We start from the raw sequence: 19,481 nt of genomic DNA, 5'->3' as shown, positions 1-19,481 counted from the left end.
TGATTTCCAAATGGCAATAGCGCACGATCACCTCATCCCTGAGGTTGTTATTTCGATTACCGACTGAACATCAATAGATTTTCTGACACATTTAACACACGCTTATGAAAGATGGGCAACATCGAGAGGAAACCGGCCTTGCCTTAGACCAAAAATCCAACGGCGTGTACAGACTACTAAAAAAACTAATGATCATTACATTCATAATAAAAACGTAAACTATATAAACAAATAACAGAATCTGTAGACAACATAATTCTACGTTTCAACTATTCATATACCTAATACCTGACAAGGAATGCCTGCGATGTCGAGGAAGGATTATTCTTGTTTGTATAATTCAGTCCTTATTTTTAAGGCATAAGATTCAATTTCGTAAAGATATATTTAGTTTGTAAGGCATAAGTCGTGATCTGAGATCTGATAGAACTAAAACATCTGAGCCTCGCGTTGTATGTGAATCCAAATAATATTATTGGAAGCTTGTTTTCTTAAGTTAAAAATAGTAGGTCATATTCAAACCAATATTACAAGATAAAAAAATGACATATTGGTGTTTGTAGAGGTTAAACCTCTAACTTCCAATTTTCTATAGAATGTTCTATAGAGTTACGTGTCAACGTACCTGACGTACATCAACTGAAAAATTCACAAATAGTTTTATACAATTATTGTTTTATTTTATAAATATATACAATGATTAAATTATATTATTTATAATGTGTATGTTATAATCATGAGCCATGAGATATATAAGAAGCACAATATCATAATACACCTTTTTTATGAAGGAGGTAAAAATGCATAACTGCAGGCCCGCGAGCGCATGCAGTTGCTATCGCGGGGTCTGTGGGGATGGTTAACTCTTATCCCTCTGCTATTCAGAGGGGAGAAACCCGATCCACTAAAATTTCCTCCTGGCCCTCTATATCGCCTGCTATACCGCATTGAGTTCCCCGGGGGTCGCACTAGGCATTCAACCCAGGGAACTCAGGCGAATATGTCTGCATACGGGCTCAGCGACGGCGCAGCGGAACGCTGTTGGGCAAAAGCTCCTCGCGTCTTGCACCCGCGCCCCCGCCTCGCCGCCGCCGAGCACAAACCCTCTGGCCATCACCACGCACCTCCCGCTGACGCTCGGCAGCCTCACAGAAGAAGGCGACCGCACGCCATGCCTCTTGGCTACTAAGCATTGCTGCAACAACGCTCGGTAGCGAGAGGTCCGTCCCGACGACCGACACTAGGTCATGGCGTTGCCTCGACCAAGTGGCACAATCGGCTAGGGTGTGCCCCACCGCGTCCTCTGGGGCACCACAATGGTGGCAGATGGGAAGGGTTTCCCGCCTCACCACCTTGTGCAGATACCGCCCAAAGCACCCATGCCCAGACAGTATCTGCGCCATCCGAAAGGAAAGGCGATTCACCCATTCCTGTAGGCATCGGCGAATCGCCTCCACGGTGCGTACTCCCGCCCTAGGCATAGCGAGATCATGGGCCCATCTATCCCTGGCTTGCCTCCTTGCCGGTCCGACCAGTTCAGTCCATCGGTCACCTGCCCTAGTCTCACACTTGAGACGATACAGGTCGCCTAGGGCCAACGCCTCTAACTCCCAGGGGGGAGTGCCAACAGGCACGCCGCCTCGAACGAGACGGTTCGGTAGCATCGAGCCACCCAAACCGCCATCACTCGCTGCGGCCTCCTGAGTAGGGTGCGGTTCCTCGCCCCCAGCCTATCGTCCCATACTGGGTCCCCATACAAGGCCATATTGCGTATGATTCCGCAGTACAGCCTCATCATAATACACCTAGGTAGGCTTATCGTAGCCTTGCCTAGCTTGACATGATAAAGCTTTTGATAGGCAACTGATGACGGCTTAACCGTGACACTCCTGAACTTTAAGAACTATTCTATCGACAAGAACTGCCAAGCCTTAAGAGCTACGACCTGGAAGTAAAGAGCTCAAAATGAAAACTGAAAGTAGCATTAGCACAATAATGTATAGGGATAGTGAATGTGATAAAATTATTATAAAATGCATAACGGGCTCTGACAAAATTGAACACTGTGACCACTTATCAATTAAATCTAGTGCTGAAATGGACGCTCATTTTTGACGTTCAGTGGTGAGTAGTACTCAAAGTGCAAATAACTTCAAATTTCAAAGTATTTCCGGCGCTTTAAAAGGCTGTCTGTGTTCGTAGCTTCGTCACTTTATCTCTACTATTTTCGCGCTATTTTTCAGAACGGGATCTTTATAAATTGCAGGATTTCGAGGCGCTGTAAATAAGACGAATATAAAGAAAGAAAGTGTTTTTATATCTACGTGCTTAATATGCTACGCTTAATAATCTAAATGTTTATAAAATTCTCGTCTCACAATGTTCGTTCCCATACTCCTCCGAAACGGCTCAACCAATTCTTATAATTTATGCATTATTCAGTAAGTCTGAGGATCGGCTACTATATATATTTCAAACCCCTCAGTGATAAGGGGTGTCCACCCCAAAAAAAAAAAAAAATTTTAGCCAAAATTTTTGTTTTTACCTTTTTTTCCTACCTAATTCATACAAAAATACATACAAAGCTTAATTGTCACCCCTCTACGATCAACCCCAATATGTTATTTTTATTGAACTATAAAAAATGTTTCCTGGAAATAATATACATGGCAAAACGACGTTTTCCGAGTCAGCTTATCTTATAAAGTAATCATTCATATCGAATTTACTAACAAATTACCTATGTTAGGAAGTAAGTCAATCTGTCGAGAAAGGCTTATATTAAATTGGCTACGACTATATTCACGCAGGTGGAAACACAATTAGTTATATATTATATGTAATATGTCTGTAATGCCTCAATTTGTTTGGTTACAAATGAAGGGTGAAGAAGGATGTATGTAGTGTTTATTAAAGTTTATACAGCGTTTAATACACTCTGAATTAACTAATTTCTCTTGGATACAAACGCCTTCAATATCTTTACCAAAGAAGATGTTTTAATTTAGTTTATAATAAGGTTTTCTTTTATTCTAAAGTGTACGAGAGATCGGAATCAAAAGTCATTAAATACTACCAAAGAGAACAATTTTCAAACAAAACGTGAAAAACGATCTCAATTTGCATTCCAAAGGGCACCCCCGTAACAACAAAAGGTGTCTAATTCTTAATTATTGCTGAAGGTGTTGCTATAAAAATAATGAGTTTAATTTTTTTTTCATACTTCTTGTTTTAGTACGTTAAATTTTAATGTCAAGCAGAGTTCTGTGGTTTATATTATTAAAATAGTTTATAAAAATAATTTTCTAATTTTAAAATTAAAATATTATTTTAATAAATCTATTGCATAGCTGGTATTTTTAATTTATCGTTAAATTAGTAGCAGAAAAGTTCTTGGATATTTTATCTAACCATACGTTCATTTTTATAAAATGAAATTTATTTGTTAAAATATAAATGTGCAAAGCGCCATCTTCCACATAGGAAAGGTATTATCATCTAAGGGCGCAATCCAGCCACCGATATTAAACCCCTACAGTGAAATTAGGTTCATGTTACGTATCGCGTAACGGCGTACGTACGTAACGCGTTTATGACTTCAGTCGCGCCTTAGCTACGGTTGGGAGCAGTTCTATCAGCTTCTATGTACGGTCAATTGCGAAATTTTACTCCACGCTCGAAATTTTTTAAATCGAAAGACGATTCAATTATTCCTCTGAGAGTAAAAAGTGTAATTGTGACCTTGTGTGACTTTAATTTGTGAAAAATTTAGGTGTCGGATGTTCCCGTAAAACAAAATGTTTGCAAGGTAATTATGTATTGCGAAAAGAAAAGGTCGCTTAGAGTAAATTGCAGCTGTATTCACAGTTGCCCTTTGTAATTGCTTGTTGACTTTTGTGAAGCTCTTTTGATACTATCTAGACCCCTTTGAAAAAAAATTAATTAGAAAGTTTGCCGACTTAGCCTGGAGCAATTGTGTAGGGAGTTCGTCTTTTAATTAAGAAATGGGCAACGCAATCTTTAAAAGGTAATCAAGCAGCCTTTCACGTTCTTGACTTTGTTTTAGCGTAACCAATCATATTTTTCTTAAGGCATTTTTGTCTAATACGCAATAATTTAATTAAAATATGTGTTCTTCGATATATCTTGTTTATATTAAAGGGCAACTGGGGTGTACAATTTATAGGCACTAAAAAAGCCTCGAATTTTCCTTTCTAGAGACAGATTGACAAAGTGACGTCGTTTCCGTGTTACATTTCGCTAACCCTCTCATTGAATTTTACCCCTTATGGAATTCACACACGACATCTTCTTTTCTTACGTTTTACTACAAATTTCAACGTTTAGTACGTATCATAATCTACATCATGTTATCGTTGTAATTTTAGTCGTAAAATCATATAATTCTTGTCGTAATCAAATTGTATACCTGTACTTTATAATTCGTGTGAATATTACTAAGACTGATTTAAACATAGCAATGCGATTCTGGGGTGATAAGATTCCGATATACGATTGCTATTTAATTGTAAAAAATTATAAGATTTGGATTAAGGCAAAGTTTCCGTATTAAATAATATTGATTAGAATTAAATATTATCCTTAAAATCTTAATTACCGAATAACTGAATGTATTTTTTAAAATATATGAGCAACTACTTGCTCTATGAGCAACCAGAATCTAAATAAAATCCAAACAGTAATAAATCGAGGACCCACATAACATAGTCAATTCCGAAATGAAATGAGGGTAGTTGGATAATATTTCCGCGTCATAAGAAAGGGGTCAAACGCGCGCTAATGGCACAAATCATGAAAACGTCAGATTATTTCAATCCTTCGTGAGTTATGCCTCCGCCATGGGAGCTTTTATAGAAATTGTTCATTTTTTAAATTATGAAATTATAACAGTAGCGACATATTCAGTTTAACACTCGAAAGAATCCTGAAAAGATGAAGGTTATTTTATTTTCTATCAAATTAGTGTTAAATTTCTGTAGAAAATAAGTTTAAAATAAATATTGATAATTGAAATAAATTCTTAATTGTTCTGTATATATACGCAGTGCAATCCAAGGCTTTATTCTATTACATTATATTAAGCTGTTTTTATTGCTAATTATTTACGTACCTATGCAATACTAATGAATGCACTAGCACTATTATAAAGTTTACAGGTTTTTTAAAGACGTTTGTTGATTTAAGACATGATGTTGCAAGACATCCGCAAGGATTTGATACACGTAAATGCTAAATGCTATGTCAAAATCTTTACTTTTTTCCAAGATATGCATAAACTAACTATCCATTGTAAAGTGCTGATACTCTATCCATTGTACATTAAACAGTTTTTATTATGGAAAGCTGCAAAACAATGGCAAAATACGAAGAACGGAAAAGTTTTGCCATAAATATCGCGAGTCATTCTTAAATGCTTTATCGCATTCAGGGTGTCGGATGTAAACAGGATAGTCACCCCCTCGTAATAGATTGTAACGTGGGAAATTCAAATTACGCTTACATATCTGATAATATATCTACCATACATGCACAATATGTCCCAGCAACAAAGTTTCCTAATAAATAAGATTTCCTAATATGAAGAAAGTTACTTTAGTTGATAATTGGGATGAATATTTTCGGAATTTTATAATAAAATCAAGAAGAAGATCATAAAGCAATAGGTGTATAAAAACGGAAAATAGAGATGGATAAAACAGCCTGGAGGACGACCTACCCTCCAAGGGGTAGTTCATGCGAGAAAAACGTAACAAACAAAGCTGACATGGCATACTATAAATTTGGACTTAATTCGTAAAAAATACTAGACTTATAAATTAAATAGACGAATAATTGTTATTAATTTATATTTATAATGTATCAATTTTAAAGCTTTTTTATTTTTATTTATCTCAAAATGAAGTTGTAACGGCATAGCGTTGGCCTAAAGGGAAAACTATAATTCTCGACCTCGGTCCTCTGTTTGACCCCCAATTCAAGCGTATTTTTCTTGTGTTTGCTAAATCAACATTGTTTTGTACGGTTAAAAAAAACATCATATCAACAATGTATGACGGCAGAAGAAATATAAATTATACAGATACCGATATCTGAGGCTTTATAAGGATTGGAGCGCCGTTATTATTAAAATTCACAAATGCTCTGTTTTTGGATTAAGCATTTCAAAATCATAAACACGTACCTACTTCATACCTACTTCTACTATTCGTAAACATAACGGTCACCTCTCAAACTATTTTTTTAAAATTGGTTACATATTCTTAATTTATATTTTACTTGAAGTGATTCTATATTCCAAATTGGAATTTCTATTCTAACACATCCTAGTTTATATAGTTTACATATTCGGCATCTCATTTACTGCATTTTAAATAATGAAAAAGTCATAAAGTGAATTCCTACACCGGAATGAAACGCACAATCAACACTTTACGGCTTTTTCATCAAGAATTTAAAACCGAACGGAAACTAGATGTTGTTCTACGCTACCACTACGCTGACCACTTTGATAGCATGTTTGGGTACACACTGATTTATTCAATGCGATTTATTTTCCCTTTTCCTGCTATTTTTCTTTTTAATTTGTTGGGAAGATGGTATACTATACTTTCATCAGTTTATGTACGTCAGTCTAAGAAAAAACTTATTAGGGTACGGCGGATTTGTAATAAACCAGACCATCGATAAATATGATCTCTGTTGTCATGGTCATTGCGTCAAATCCCGGAGTCGTGCGTTCATAACACTGCTATGTACCAAACGATTATTTTTATTAGGGCAATTGACACTTATTCTTAGAAGAAAGATGAAGGTCTCAAAGAATCCTACCAAAAATGTAAGATTTGTGTTAGGTACAGATTGTGAATCGCTTATAAAGAATGAAGATAAAAACCACAACTCTGAAGCCAATATTAACACGTGTTGTTTTAAACAAAAATGTATTTATCAATTGCCATATGCGAGCATCTTCAGAGCCGAATCTTATAATGTATAGTATCTTTTTTGTTTTCTTTTTAATTATCAGTAGAAGGTTTAAATTATGAAGTGGTCAAGACACTTAAAACTACCCTATTATATGGGTTTTATTAATTCAGGTATAATTAAAATGAAACGCCGTTTAATATTAAAACGGTTATGTATAATCATAATAAAGAGCAGTTTTATAATTTATATTTCATACCGATATTTCTGAGACTATCAACGCGTTTCAATGTTACATTAGTTTTAAGTATGTTTCAATATTACTAAGAAATAAAGTGGCCTTAGTAATAATCTAGCTAGCAAATATATAAAATGTTTAGTTTTTCTTATCAAGCCCTCTTGTCTAAACAACAATAAGTCTACTGATAATATAAATTCAAAACCAATTCAAGTTTTCTTAACCCCGAACAATACAAAGCTAAGAATATATAACAACTATTATGCTATTTAAAATTTCCCGTGCTATTGTTGACATTTCGCTCGCGGCAATTTTCCACTCGACTCAGTTCAGAACAAGCCATCAAAACTGATTCTAGACCCGGGTCGTTGACACAAAGAACATTCACAGTAGTCTGGAAAATATTTGGAAATTCGGTGATGTTTTAAGATGGGCCACTTAGACTTTTCATTTCTCTCAATTGAAAAATCTTGCTTTCCAAGGTGTGTGCTTAAGGCGACGTCAAAAGGATTTTGACGCAACGTTTGAGTTAAGTTTCGTCTAGTTATGACTTTTTTAAACAAATACAGCATTTACATATTGTAACTCTTTGGAATATGGCGTTTGCTTGAAAAGTGCATCCCGTGTGTGATGTTCATTCCAACAGAAAATTAAGAGCGGTATAAAATGGAATTTATTCTCGTCGCTGGATTGGATATTACAATATTAATTGATATAATGTACACAGATTCTTGAACTATCACTTATTGCATATTGAGGAACCGTTTCAATCCTAGTCACACACAGAATTTTAATGTTAAGTCAAAATATACCTTACTATATATATTACTAGCTATGTAGCCCTGTAGTTGCACCAGTGTTATTCGGTCGTAAGATAATATAGGCTGCATTATAACTTAACATTGTATATAATTTGTATAGATTAAAGCTACCCATTTTATTTCTGTATTTGCACTTCATATTTGTAAAATATTAGCATACATTTTCCTCCACATATTTGTACATTTCGGTATGTAGTCGAACTTCTAAAACATACTATTCTGTTTTTAAATATTCATAATTAATATTTTTATTAAAGTGATTCATTATTGCAAATTGCAAAAAAAACAAGCGAATTACGTAGTCATAATTCGATGTGTTATTTGAAGTCAATAAAAAAGAACAATGACTGTATCAAACAGGCGCAAAATGTTTAATAACATACAAACCAGGCCGTTTCCCATATTGTGTATTTAATTTATGAAACGTTTGATTTGTCTTGGCAATTTCTTGCACTAAATAGTAATATGCTTACTAGTCCTTGAAGAATCTCTTATACATTCCCGGAAAATGGCTAAGACGTCTTATGAGGCAGCATAACTCTTCATTGTTTCGAAACAATTTCTAATTCAAACGTATTCAAAGACATTTCTATCTAGTAGGATAGACCTTTTCATCAGGTTCCTAACAAAGTTGTATTATGTTTCATTACATTCGCTTCTTGCTTAGTTTGCTCGCAATCTCCGTATTGTGCAAGTTTTCAACTCTATTATGAACTTTAACAGAATAAATGTGAATAGATAAGATATAGGGCAACGCGTTTAGTGAAATTGTTTTTATTAAATGAAGGCTCCGCTTTTTATAGATTTTGAAATTTATACTGTCTTCAATTCACACGAGTGTACCTATAGTTAAGCTAAGTAAAATAAAATAGTTGACTACCCTTACCTACCTAGTCATGGAGTCCCGCGTTATCATACCCTATGACACAATCGTCAGCAGAATATGGAAAGATGGTTCTTCATATTCATTAATATACATTAATTTTATGGTTAAGGTTTATGACATTTTGGTTGGATAGGATTAAACTCAAATTCAAAATAGCTTTATTCATATAGGTATACAAAAACACTTGTGAACATCAGAACAGAAGTTAAATTAATTGTAAATTTACATTTACTACCAGTTCGCAAGTGAAAGGCGTAGAGCAGGCAGTCAAAAAGAACCGGCAAGAAACTTTCCGCCACTCTATTACTATGCTAGGTCTAAAAGTTGTTGTCAATAAAACCGATACCCTCTAATTAGATCAGTTGTTAGATTAGAAATTCTTGTAGCTGTGTATCAACTTCAGGTACTAACGAAAGGTAGTAGGAAATGTGGTTGGAAGACATGGCTATTTCTTCATTTGGGTATAAAACCGTGCCGTATCTTTCGTAAGATTCTCGACTATTGCAAAACATGAAACCACCACAGTCGTTTTATTAAATAATAATGTCCCACAAATCATAATGTTTCTCAAGAAATCAAATCGAGCTGGAAGGGTATGACGACGTAGGATAAGGAATGCCCATCTTCTACCAACTCCATATAGCCCGCGAAAGCGGTAGGGCAAAATGTATTCGATAAGTGTTTTAGTGGTTTTTGTTCAGTTATCTATGAGGATCAGAGAGCATGTCTGGTGAGAGTCGTGTCCCACAAATCCCCCAAAAGCTAGGGAATGCACAAATAGCATTACCTCCTTGGTCATGTCATAAAATGCGTAAAACTTCCTAATGAGATAAGAAATATATAGAACACAAATAAATTGAATATATCAAAATAATATTTTCTCGTAACAAAAATCAATCCGGAAAATATTGCGAAACAGAAACTAATTAATTATGTAAACGGAGTAAGTTCCGAATCGGAAGTTATCATATTGGCTCTGATATTAATATTAAATATATATTTAATAATGATTTTTGTATGTTATAAGATATATATAGTAAATCCGATATTAACAACAAAAACATACACTTCAAATAAAAACTAAATATTTAAAAGCTTTGAAAGCTTTAATGAAGCTTTTGTTTCACTGAATTCATAATGAAGATCCTTAGTTAGGTTTGGTTAGGTCACAATGAAACTCCATATAAAATAGAAAATAAATAATAATAACAATTATATACCATCGTAATGTGTAATAGACCTACTTCGTAAAGATAAGATCAAATGTTTATATAATTACGTCACGTCATTTTTCATTGAGGCGTTAGGCAAAAACTATTAGTTTTCTGATACTATTAATATTTATTTCGTTCGTATACCTGGAAATTAGGGTAGTATAATGCATTAATGATGTCTTAAGCTGTCTAATAAAAGCGATTCCTATATTTTTCTCTAAGGGACAGAAGGCAAACGAGACACCCGCAACGCCCCGGGCCAGCAGGTATCTTACCGACTTATCAACCTATCAGTCAGTCGTATCGTTTCGTAAATACCCCTACTGCTAGGTAGAGACGGACTGGAAAAGCCTTAAAATGTGCTGTGTTGAGGAACGCCAGGCGTCGAGGTGGAAAAGACGCAATTTCGCATTCTGCCTCGATGTCCGATGATGGAATTCAGCCACATGTATTAGTCCGACCAATTCCATGATAAATGCGGTAGAATGTGCTAAAGAACTAACATCCCATCACAGAGACAAAGGATCAAGCTGATCAGCAAGAGAGCAGGGTTTTCGAACATTTGAGCTGCCCTGCATGGGATGCAAGAAAAAGTAGTAGTATTTGGGAGCCGCCCCCTAGACCTGACAACCGTACTCCATGTGTATGGTAACGCAAGTAATAACCCTGAGTGAAGACTTACTGAACACACCAAGTATTTTGGAGGCAAATTTAGCCTTACCCAAACAAACTCATGTCTTCGTTTGGTTAAATTTAGATTAAGTCGACTCCAGCCCGAAACTCGACATAGTAGTTTCGACTTCAGAGTCCAGTTTGTTCTAGTACTGGTTGACAGCTGCCCGAGAAATATTAGCACAGCTGGTATAAAGGGTGTACGCATAGCAACAAACGTTGCTTGACTGCAACGTAACATTGATCTCTACGAGAGACAGTAATGTTCTCTAAATTCTCTAAAGGCTGTGTATGTACACAGCCTTGGGGAACTCCTGTTTTTATGGGTTATGGGTTTTACCCTTCAGTTGAAATATGCACTATGAACAACCTGATGTTCCAATCGGCTCAAAAGCTAGAAATCTATTCAGATAATTTCACTGATAGTCCATAGCTGGAAGTTTTGAAACTGTGGCGGATTTACAAATTTTCAAGGTACATACTGTGAAGTTTTCCCTTGCCTCTAGAATCCAACAATTTCGTTGAAATGGCACGTTACATAATTTTGGGTTTGATTTTTAAGCACACAATCCAACCAGTAGCAGGACTGTGATGTATGGGTCGACAGGGGGAGGAGAGAATCTAAATTTTCGCTCTTTTCACTCATACAAAGTGAGAACTGAGGACGCAGACGTCGTTTACTGGTTGGGGGGTACACTAGCCTTTTTTACTCTGAATGTACAATGAGAACTGAGACGGGAAAGTCATTAGCAAATTTTGTTGCCGACAACAATTCTACCTGTAAAACATCGAAACACCGTCATGCAGAACTCTTTTTGATTTCTAAGAAGCAGCGTAAAAGTTTCGGTTCTCAAATGCCGCCCCAAAAATCGGCCACCCGAGGCTCCAACCTACTGAGAGCTGGTAACTCCGCCACTGGTAAGTGCCGACCCCGATCGAAGGTTTAAAATCACACATACAATATGAGAGTTAAAAAAATCCATTTTAATATTCTGTGATAGCTAAACACAATTTTATCCAGTTATAACCTTTTGGCGTATGATTTATGTGTAAAGAAATAACTGTATTTTTTCCATAAAGATAAAATAATAATTTAAGCAACTTGATGCAGTCGAGTAATGTTTAACTCACACAAACACACCCTCACATACACCCCTACAACTTTATTTCTGTAGTAATTTGCCTTATATATGTCCTTTTTTGTTATGACTCAGTATAAATACTGTGGAATGCAAGCCTGGTTATCAATATCGCAAGCTCTTACCTAGCTTGGAAACTAGTCACTCAATACCTTCTTAATTAAAATAGTTTGTTTCAAATTTATTGATTATTATTATTATTAACTCTTCTAACTAGTTTTTAAGATGACTTTGAAAGGGAAGGATCATCCATTTAAAAATCCCCCTCATTCTCCTTCCCCTCAAAGAACAAAGCGTGGGCGTATCACGATAATCAAATTATATATACATCGTAATATTTTAATGATAAATAGCTATGCCAAGAATTAAATTACATAACGTTATAACGGAACTAACGTCGTTATAGCAATTACTATAGCCGTATTTACATTATATAACTACGTTATGTAACTTGTTAACTGAATCAACAAGCTGCCATATTACTCAGCGAAGTCGGAATTGTTTGAATAGTTTTGTGTAATTTGACGTTCGGCCTAAAGTTTTCAATTTGAATCGAGTGTGGAGCGAGTGATGCTCGTTTGACATAAGCATTATTTAGGATTAGCGTAGCATACAAGATGACAAAAAAAAATATTTTATTGTAAAATATTGCTAAGCTACCAAGCCATGTCCTCGTGCCTAAAGTGGCAACACTTAAGTAGAATAAATAATTAATTGCTTTAATACGACGGAGTGAACGCGAAAATGGCTTCATTGCGTCAGCAGTTTTGGGTGTTAATTAGAATTAAGCCACAATTTTCGCCGCTCGATTGCTTTACATTAAAAATAATGCAAATTGCTTATTGCTTATAATGAGATAATTCTGAATATAAACATTTATTGTAACCGTATCGTAACCTCAAGCAATAAGTAGATTTACATCAAAAACATCATAATATTGTACATGTGAGGTAGGTACACGTCTATACTAAAATGTTGATATAATGATAATTTAAAAGTACATTTACACTTTTAATCATGCCTGTTAAAATAAAAATAAATCAGCAATTATTTAAGAAAACAAAGTATATAACCGACAACTATATTTTTTATTTATTTAGTTATTTTAAGGGCGTAGCTATTAACCCTGAAGTTGTGCGTTCTTGCCTCAGCTATGCACTTGCTTTTATGGTTAAAATTTCCTGAGAAAACTAACACGACTTACATCCAAAATACACCAGCGTGCGTCATCCACAGAATCAAAAACTTTTCTGTAAACACCTAAATCCCAACTAAAAACTAACGAACAAAGTATACAGATCTTAACTTAAAGAAATCTGACTGAGGAGTTGTACAATCCCTGTTTTTTTTTTGAAATTACTCGTCTTATCACACACGAGAAGAGATAAAACAAGATAACACTTAAACACGCTTTAAGAATACGTTTTCTAAACAACAAAACAACAAGCCTAGCTGAGTGTCCAATCTTGAGATCTTTTCCTTGTCAGGAAAACAGAAAACAATAGCTAGTCTATTGTCTCGCGATTTTTAATTAAGAGGAACAATGACGACAAAATACTTTTTTAAATATCGACGCATATAACTTACAGGAAATCGAAAATCCGGGGATTAATTCCTGTCAACGGTGCGGTGACGCTGGTACAAGGTGTGCATTAATAATTATTGGATGCAAATATTGTTTTACATTACACGTTGTTGAATGAAAGCGCACATGCGCAGTCTTCCTTACGATTAATACTATTTTTTATGTAACCTAGGTCGTTTCTTTATAAGCACTTCATCCCGGTACCGGAAGATGATTGAATGAATTATGAGATTCAGCGCTATCTATAAAAACCGATACGAAGTACTTTAAAGCCTCTAACCTTTATTATGAATAATCTAGAGTCCTCTAAAGCCTCATTTTTCGAATGTCTAATCTCAAAGTCATACAACTATTAAACTATTGAGGAGTCTTTGAGACACACCATAAAACAGAAATTCTTACTTGAGGTATGTTCAGATATTATTTTACGCGATGTAAGATGACATTAAATTATTATAACATCGATGTGTATAACTATAGTGTAAATGTCAATATCGAACGTTAAAGTTCCTTCAAGATCGTAATGATTTATCGCTTATATGGACGTCCCATTGCATCTACATTTATATTATTAAGAGGAATGATCAGTATTTGTAACGGATACGTAAACCAAAACCGTAATGATTTCGAAAATTCATTCGCCAATAGCTTTTATTCCGAAGTAATATGTGTAATATTTATTTCTTAAATATTATAAGCTGAGCTAAGATAGGCCGCTAGTAATATATAAAACAGCAAATAATCCCAAAGCAATGTTATATACAACATTTATTAAAATATCACGGGTTTAAAGTTCGCATCAACAATATAGGTGATAAATGGTACGTGAAACAGTATACAAACTTAACAAAGGACTATAATAACAACTAGAAATACAAACTAGTGACATGTGATGATAATTTATGGAAACATATAGCTAATGGCAGACTTTTGTTTATACACTCAGTGAAAGTAAATAAACAATACCCCAAATCACGAAAGGGCTTCGCACCAAGTTATTTGGTACATAATTAATACGGAACAATATTTTCGATACAATTTTTTTAATTAGTGATTTCTGTTTTTAAATGTTTTTACAAAAATAAAAAAATCCAACAATTTAAGTACGTAAACATTGTATATTGTTTAATCAATATATCTCCTTCAATGGATTCAACTATTTAATTTTATATTACGGTATTTATATAACATATTAGATCTATATAAAATAAAATCTGATTGCCATTAAAAACTTCATCGTAATACAATAGAAACAAAAAGAGTTAAAAATATATTTTAATATTTACAACCAACATTCGCAGTGCAATCATTTCTGAAGCTCTAACTTAGTTTTCATAGCTTATAAAAATATCAGAGTTTTTGACGTTGACTACTATGACTACTACGACTATTGATTAAATTCGTTTGTATCAAAGATTAAATCAGAATTAAACTAATGTGCAATGAAATATAGAAAAGAATAATATAAAGAAATATACCGTAGTGGTTATGTTCCTCTACAAACTTTACTTAGATGTCCAAAGCCTAACTAAGAAACCAGGATATATTGTATTTATAAGTTATCTCTACTTATTCAGCTAACGTTTCGAAATTTCTGAGTAATAGCTTTTGTGACAAAGACATTGTCTCGGGGATTTCACCCTGGTATTATTATAATTGACAATTTTCTTCGCCTGCTTAAGATACGCCCTATTTTTAAACTCAATAAAGTTAATAAACTGAAAATGGGGAAAATACATTGCTAAAAATAAATTTTCTTTGGTAGAAAATGTTTATCGATTGCTAAAAGTCCCAATATTCTGTCAACTAATTTTTATGCGATATCGCGGTCATTTTATATAAACTAAAAATCTTATTTTTGGACTGTTCAATAAAACAAATATTTTTTATTGGAGATCATTCAATCGAATAACTTTTTAGTTGTATAACATTATTATAATGTATTGTAATTGCTCACTAAAATTATTTATCGTAAAGTTTCATGACACATGCACTGCTACAATTGCTGTTTGCTTCATAGAGAATAAATGTTATTCAGTTATTAATTTAAGAGTTTAAAAACTATTTTATATTTTAATCAGCACAATAGGCGCTGAAGCAATAACTACCCCAAACAGTATAAAGATAAATCTCTTAGAGACACAGAATGTGAAAAATCTAATTAATTAATTAATGATCACACAGCATTACATAGAATCTATGAACTTGTACCCTAAGTGTGTGCTTATTATTTCATGCTAGGGTTGCAAGGAATAAAGCGCTTGTTAGGGATAAGGCCGCTCGTTGCCTCATAATTTTGGTAACTGGTTTTTGTTTATATATACATATATGTTTTAAGTATTGAATTCATAAAGACTTGTTACAGAAGCAATGAATAAATTATGTTCTACGCTTTCTTAAGTCAGTAATTCGCTAATCAGACTTTGTATGTTTTAAAGAGAGTTACGGTTTATCAAAGTATAACTTAAGGTATATATATGATTTTAATCATATTGTAACTCAGGGTCTGTCAAATATTCCTGTCAGGTAATAAATCCCCCAAGGGCTCGTCTGAAAACCCTGAAAATAATAAAATCGAATTCCGAACTCTTGTGTCACAAACACCTACGAACCGAAAAATATTCAATCCAAATACCTTTTTAAGCCTCTAAAATTGGAAAAGGGCAGAGGTGTTTATTTCATTGTTATGTTTAATTAGTCAAAATATCTTCTTATAAAATCGTGTATGTATTTACTGATTAAATTACTATATTACTTGACATAAGTGTACTAATAAAACATTCAGGATGGATAACTATTATAAGCTATGCTACACAAAATGGGGAAAAAATTATATGCTTTGCCTCGATACCATAAATAAAGCAATACTTATATTTATGTATAATACTAGCTGACCCGGCGAAACGTCGTTTTTCCATGTATATTATTTCCAGGAAACATTTTTTTTTTGTTCACTAAATATAACCTATCTACTATAATAAAAAATAGGGGATGATTGTAGAGAGGCAATTAAGGGTTGTATGTATTATTGAATTCTGTATCATAAAAAAAATAAAAGCAAACAAATCGTCTAAAGAATATAAAAATTGTCTTTTTTTAGTATAGCTTTTACACATATAGAAAACACTTTTAAAACGGATTGAAGCTATGTTTTATTATTATAAACTTATAATTTTACATAATTTTAAATTAAAATTTTTCCGACATTTCGCGTGCTTTGCAGCGTGCGTGGTCACGGCGACTGAAAAATTATGTAAATAATTATTAGTTTATAATAATAATACATAGCTTCAATCCGTTTAAAAAGTGTTTTCTTAAATATGTAATTTTTTTTGGGCACCCCTTATCACTTAGGGGTCTGAAAGATAGAAAGTAGCCGATTCTCAGACTTACTGAATATGCATAAAAAGTTCATAAGCGTCGGTCAAGCCGTTTCGGGGAAGTATGGGAAAAACATTGTGACACGAGAATTATATATATATATATATATATAGATAATATAATATAAACAACTAAATAATCACAACAAAGACATTTTGAAAAATTACTTTACGAAAAAGGTACTTCAAAATTTTACAAAATAACTCAATCAAAAAGTTATAACTCAAAACCGTAGGTAAGACTCCATAAAGTGAGATTTGAAGGTATGCCCTGGCCCTGATCTGGTCACGGAAAAGCATCAATCAAGTTCACACGACACATTTGGAGCTTATCTACCACAGGATACCAGAAACAGTAAACAGGTACCTGAACGAAATGAAAAGCTATTATCCGTTTTTCACATTATGTATCTCCATAAAATATACTTTCCATTAATTTCAAAATATATAATTTTAGATATATCTATATGAAGATGCTTATTAAAAATTAAATAAAATATCAGACAATACTAAGATATAAGTATATGTTTAACTATATAAGATGTATAAGAATTTCAAGGCAATGTTAATAATGTAATTTTTACCATACCTACTACTCATATAGTAATAAAATGTTGTGTTTATATCCGTTAATGTAGTTTTATTTTTATGAAATCATTGTTACTATTGGCAATTTGAATATAACAAATATATATATTATATAAAAATTAAAATTAAATGTAATGCTTTGAGGCATCTCAGTAACTGAAAACTATCAACAAGATTATAATTGGTTTTATAAGCACATTTCTCGACTGAACTAAGTAGTTGTTGTTGGTCCAATTCTAAACCTGATGTTTTTAAGATTTAACTCGCAACTGTTCCCAATACTCTGGCATTGTTTACGATAAAATCTGTGCCGTGTTGTCGTAAAACCGCCGGTGTTTTATATGTGTCACGGATTTGCCATAAATCTCTGTTTTTATACCTAAAGCCGACATGGTATTAAAAAACTTCAGAGTTCAATGCAATTTAATTTTTTTATGTTAGTTGTATTATGTTGTAACGTTACCTCTATTGCTTGCGCGACTTTTTTCTCTTGACAAGAGTAAAATGGTATTATTATTTTTACAAACAACCATTTAAAATATTAAATAAAGCAAATATTTGTTTAATTATGTTCAGCATGTTTTCAAATATTTCGTTGGAGTTTCGTAAACCATTGCAAAACGTAACACTTTAGTATTATATACATTAATATTAAATTGCTTCGGTAATTAAGAATCTTTGATAAATTCAGCCAGCATTAAAGGTATGCTCCTGTACGTTTTAAATTTATTTTAGTTTCCCTATTATTCCATTATATATTATTATTATAATTACTATGTAGTTTACGACAGTTAGATAAATTAGAGTATTTTGTTGTGTAATGTAGTGATATGTAATAAAATATGAAAATATGTACAATACAATATTTTATTGAGGAGTTATTAAAATACAAAGAAAGAGAAAGCTCAATTCATTGATAAAATATTTTCAGGGCATTCACCCATGATGTTAATAAAATAACATTTCATAAAATTGTGTTTTTATTCAGAATATTATTTCCGTTCAGCGAGCCAGGAAGCCATAAAACATTACATATAGGATGTATTTTTCTGCGCTGTTACATTTTGTTTGCTGTATTTTAATATGGCAAGTGTTTCATTTCCCTTTTAATATAATAAACTAATTCTAATTCTTCTAAAATAAAATCTTCGGATATATTTGTTATATTGAAATATATGTGGTTATTCAATATTAAAAATCTACGTCAATATTAAAAGTTATGTTACTGCCTTCGATAAAAACTTTGTTCGTTTTCATCTGCTAATAATTTAAGAAGAAATAACTCTGACAAGCTCCGGAAAAACTGGAGACTTCCACCACTACTTGTCCCGTTTCAATCTCCACAAGTTGCTGGCTTTCAGAAGCTGAAGATCGCTTCTATGTCGATCCAACGATACCTGGGCAGGCCTACTGGCCACTTAAGCTTTCAATTTCAGTAAAACGGGTACATTCATTCGTTACCGTACCCTGAATATTGTATGTTGTATTACACTTGAGAAATATTGAAAATATATAAACATGACAGCGCTAATATTTTTTAATATCTTATTATGATTACCAAGCTTACAATTTTACTATCATTTATGTTTCGGTTTATAATAATAGAAAAGAAAAACACAAGTAACCAGCTTAGTATAATATATAAGTTCTTTATATATATATATAAAGCATAGTATAGTGCATAACATTACGTATTACATTAACTTGAAAACGAATTAAGCGATCCCGGCCGTAGTAGTCCCCTGAGGCACTCCTGAAAATTGCCCATCGTCCGAGGGGTTTGACGGCTCCCTTTAATTATATAATCGTACATCTTCGTTACCTTTTTTATTGTTTCATCTTCATTTACCCTTTGTCCTCTAGGGCATTATTGATTAAAACTTCAATTCAAATTGGACGTATAATGGTTAAAACACACTGTATCTAAATGTAATGAAACGATAATAATTTCCTTTTACCACTTACGTATGTCCGTTATTTCAATATTGAGATATCTTTTATTTATAGGAAGTTAAT

The 19,481-nt window shown here is 33.3% G+C and overlaps 2 protein-coding genes across 3 annotated transcripts in view; one reads left to right on the top strand and one right to left on the bottom strand.

The window, feature by feature from the left end:
* Positions 1-1,016: 1,016 nt before the first annotated feature.
* Positions 1,017-1,664, bottom strand: LOC123708377. The gene has a single exon (XM_045659051.1). The coding sequence runs from the start codon at positions 1,662-1,664 to the stop codon at positions 1,017-1,019; it is 648 nt and encodes a 215-aa protein (XP_045515007.1).
* Positions 1,665-3,620: 1,956 nt separating this feature from the next.
* LOC123708488 (neuroligin-4, Y-linked-like) overlaps positions 3,621-19,481 on the top strand; it is a 53,784-nt gene continuing 37,923 nt past the window's right edge. For both annotated transcript variants that reach the window (XM_045659224.1, XM_045659223.1), the window contains exon 1: positions 3,621-3,808. The gene's annotated coding sequence lies outside the window, so the exon portion shown is untranslated. The remainder of the gene's footprint in view (positions 3,809-19,481) is intronic.

This window comes from Pieris brassicae, chromosome 4 (assembly GCF_905147105.1).
Source record: "Pieris brassicae chromosome 4, ilPieBrab1.1, whole genome shotgun sequence".
NCBI classification, from domain to species: domain Eukaryota; kingdom Metazoa; phylum Arthropoda; class Insecta; order Lepidoptera; family Pieridae; genus Pieris; species Pieris brassicae.
Note: the sequence above shows the minus strand (reverse complement) of the source record. Positions and strands in the feature narration are given on the sequence as shown.

What these genes read in the sequence shown, in the direction of transcription:
- LOC123708377 (XM_045659051.1), bottom strand. Translation starts at nt 1,664, where the DNA reads ATGCTACCGAACCGTCTCGTTCGAGGCGGCGTGCCTGTTGGCACTCCC.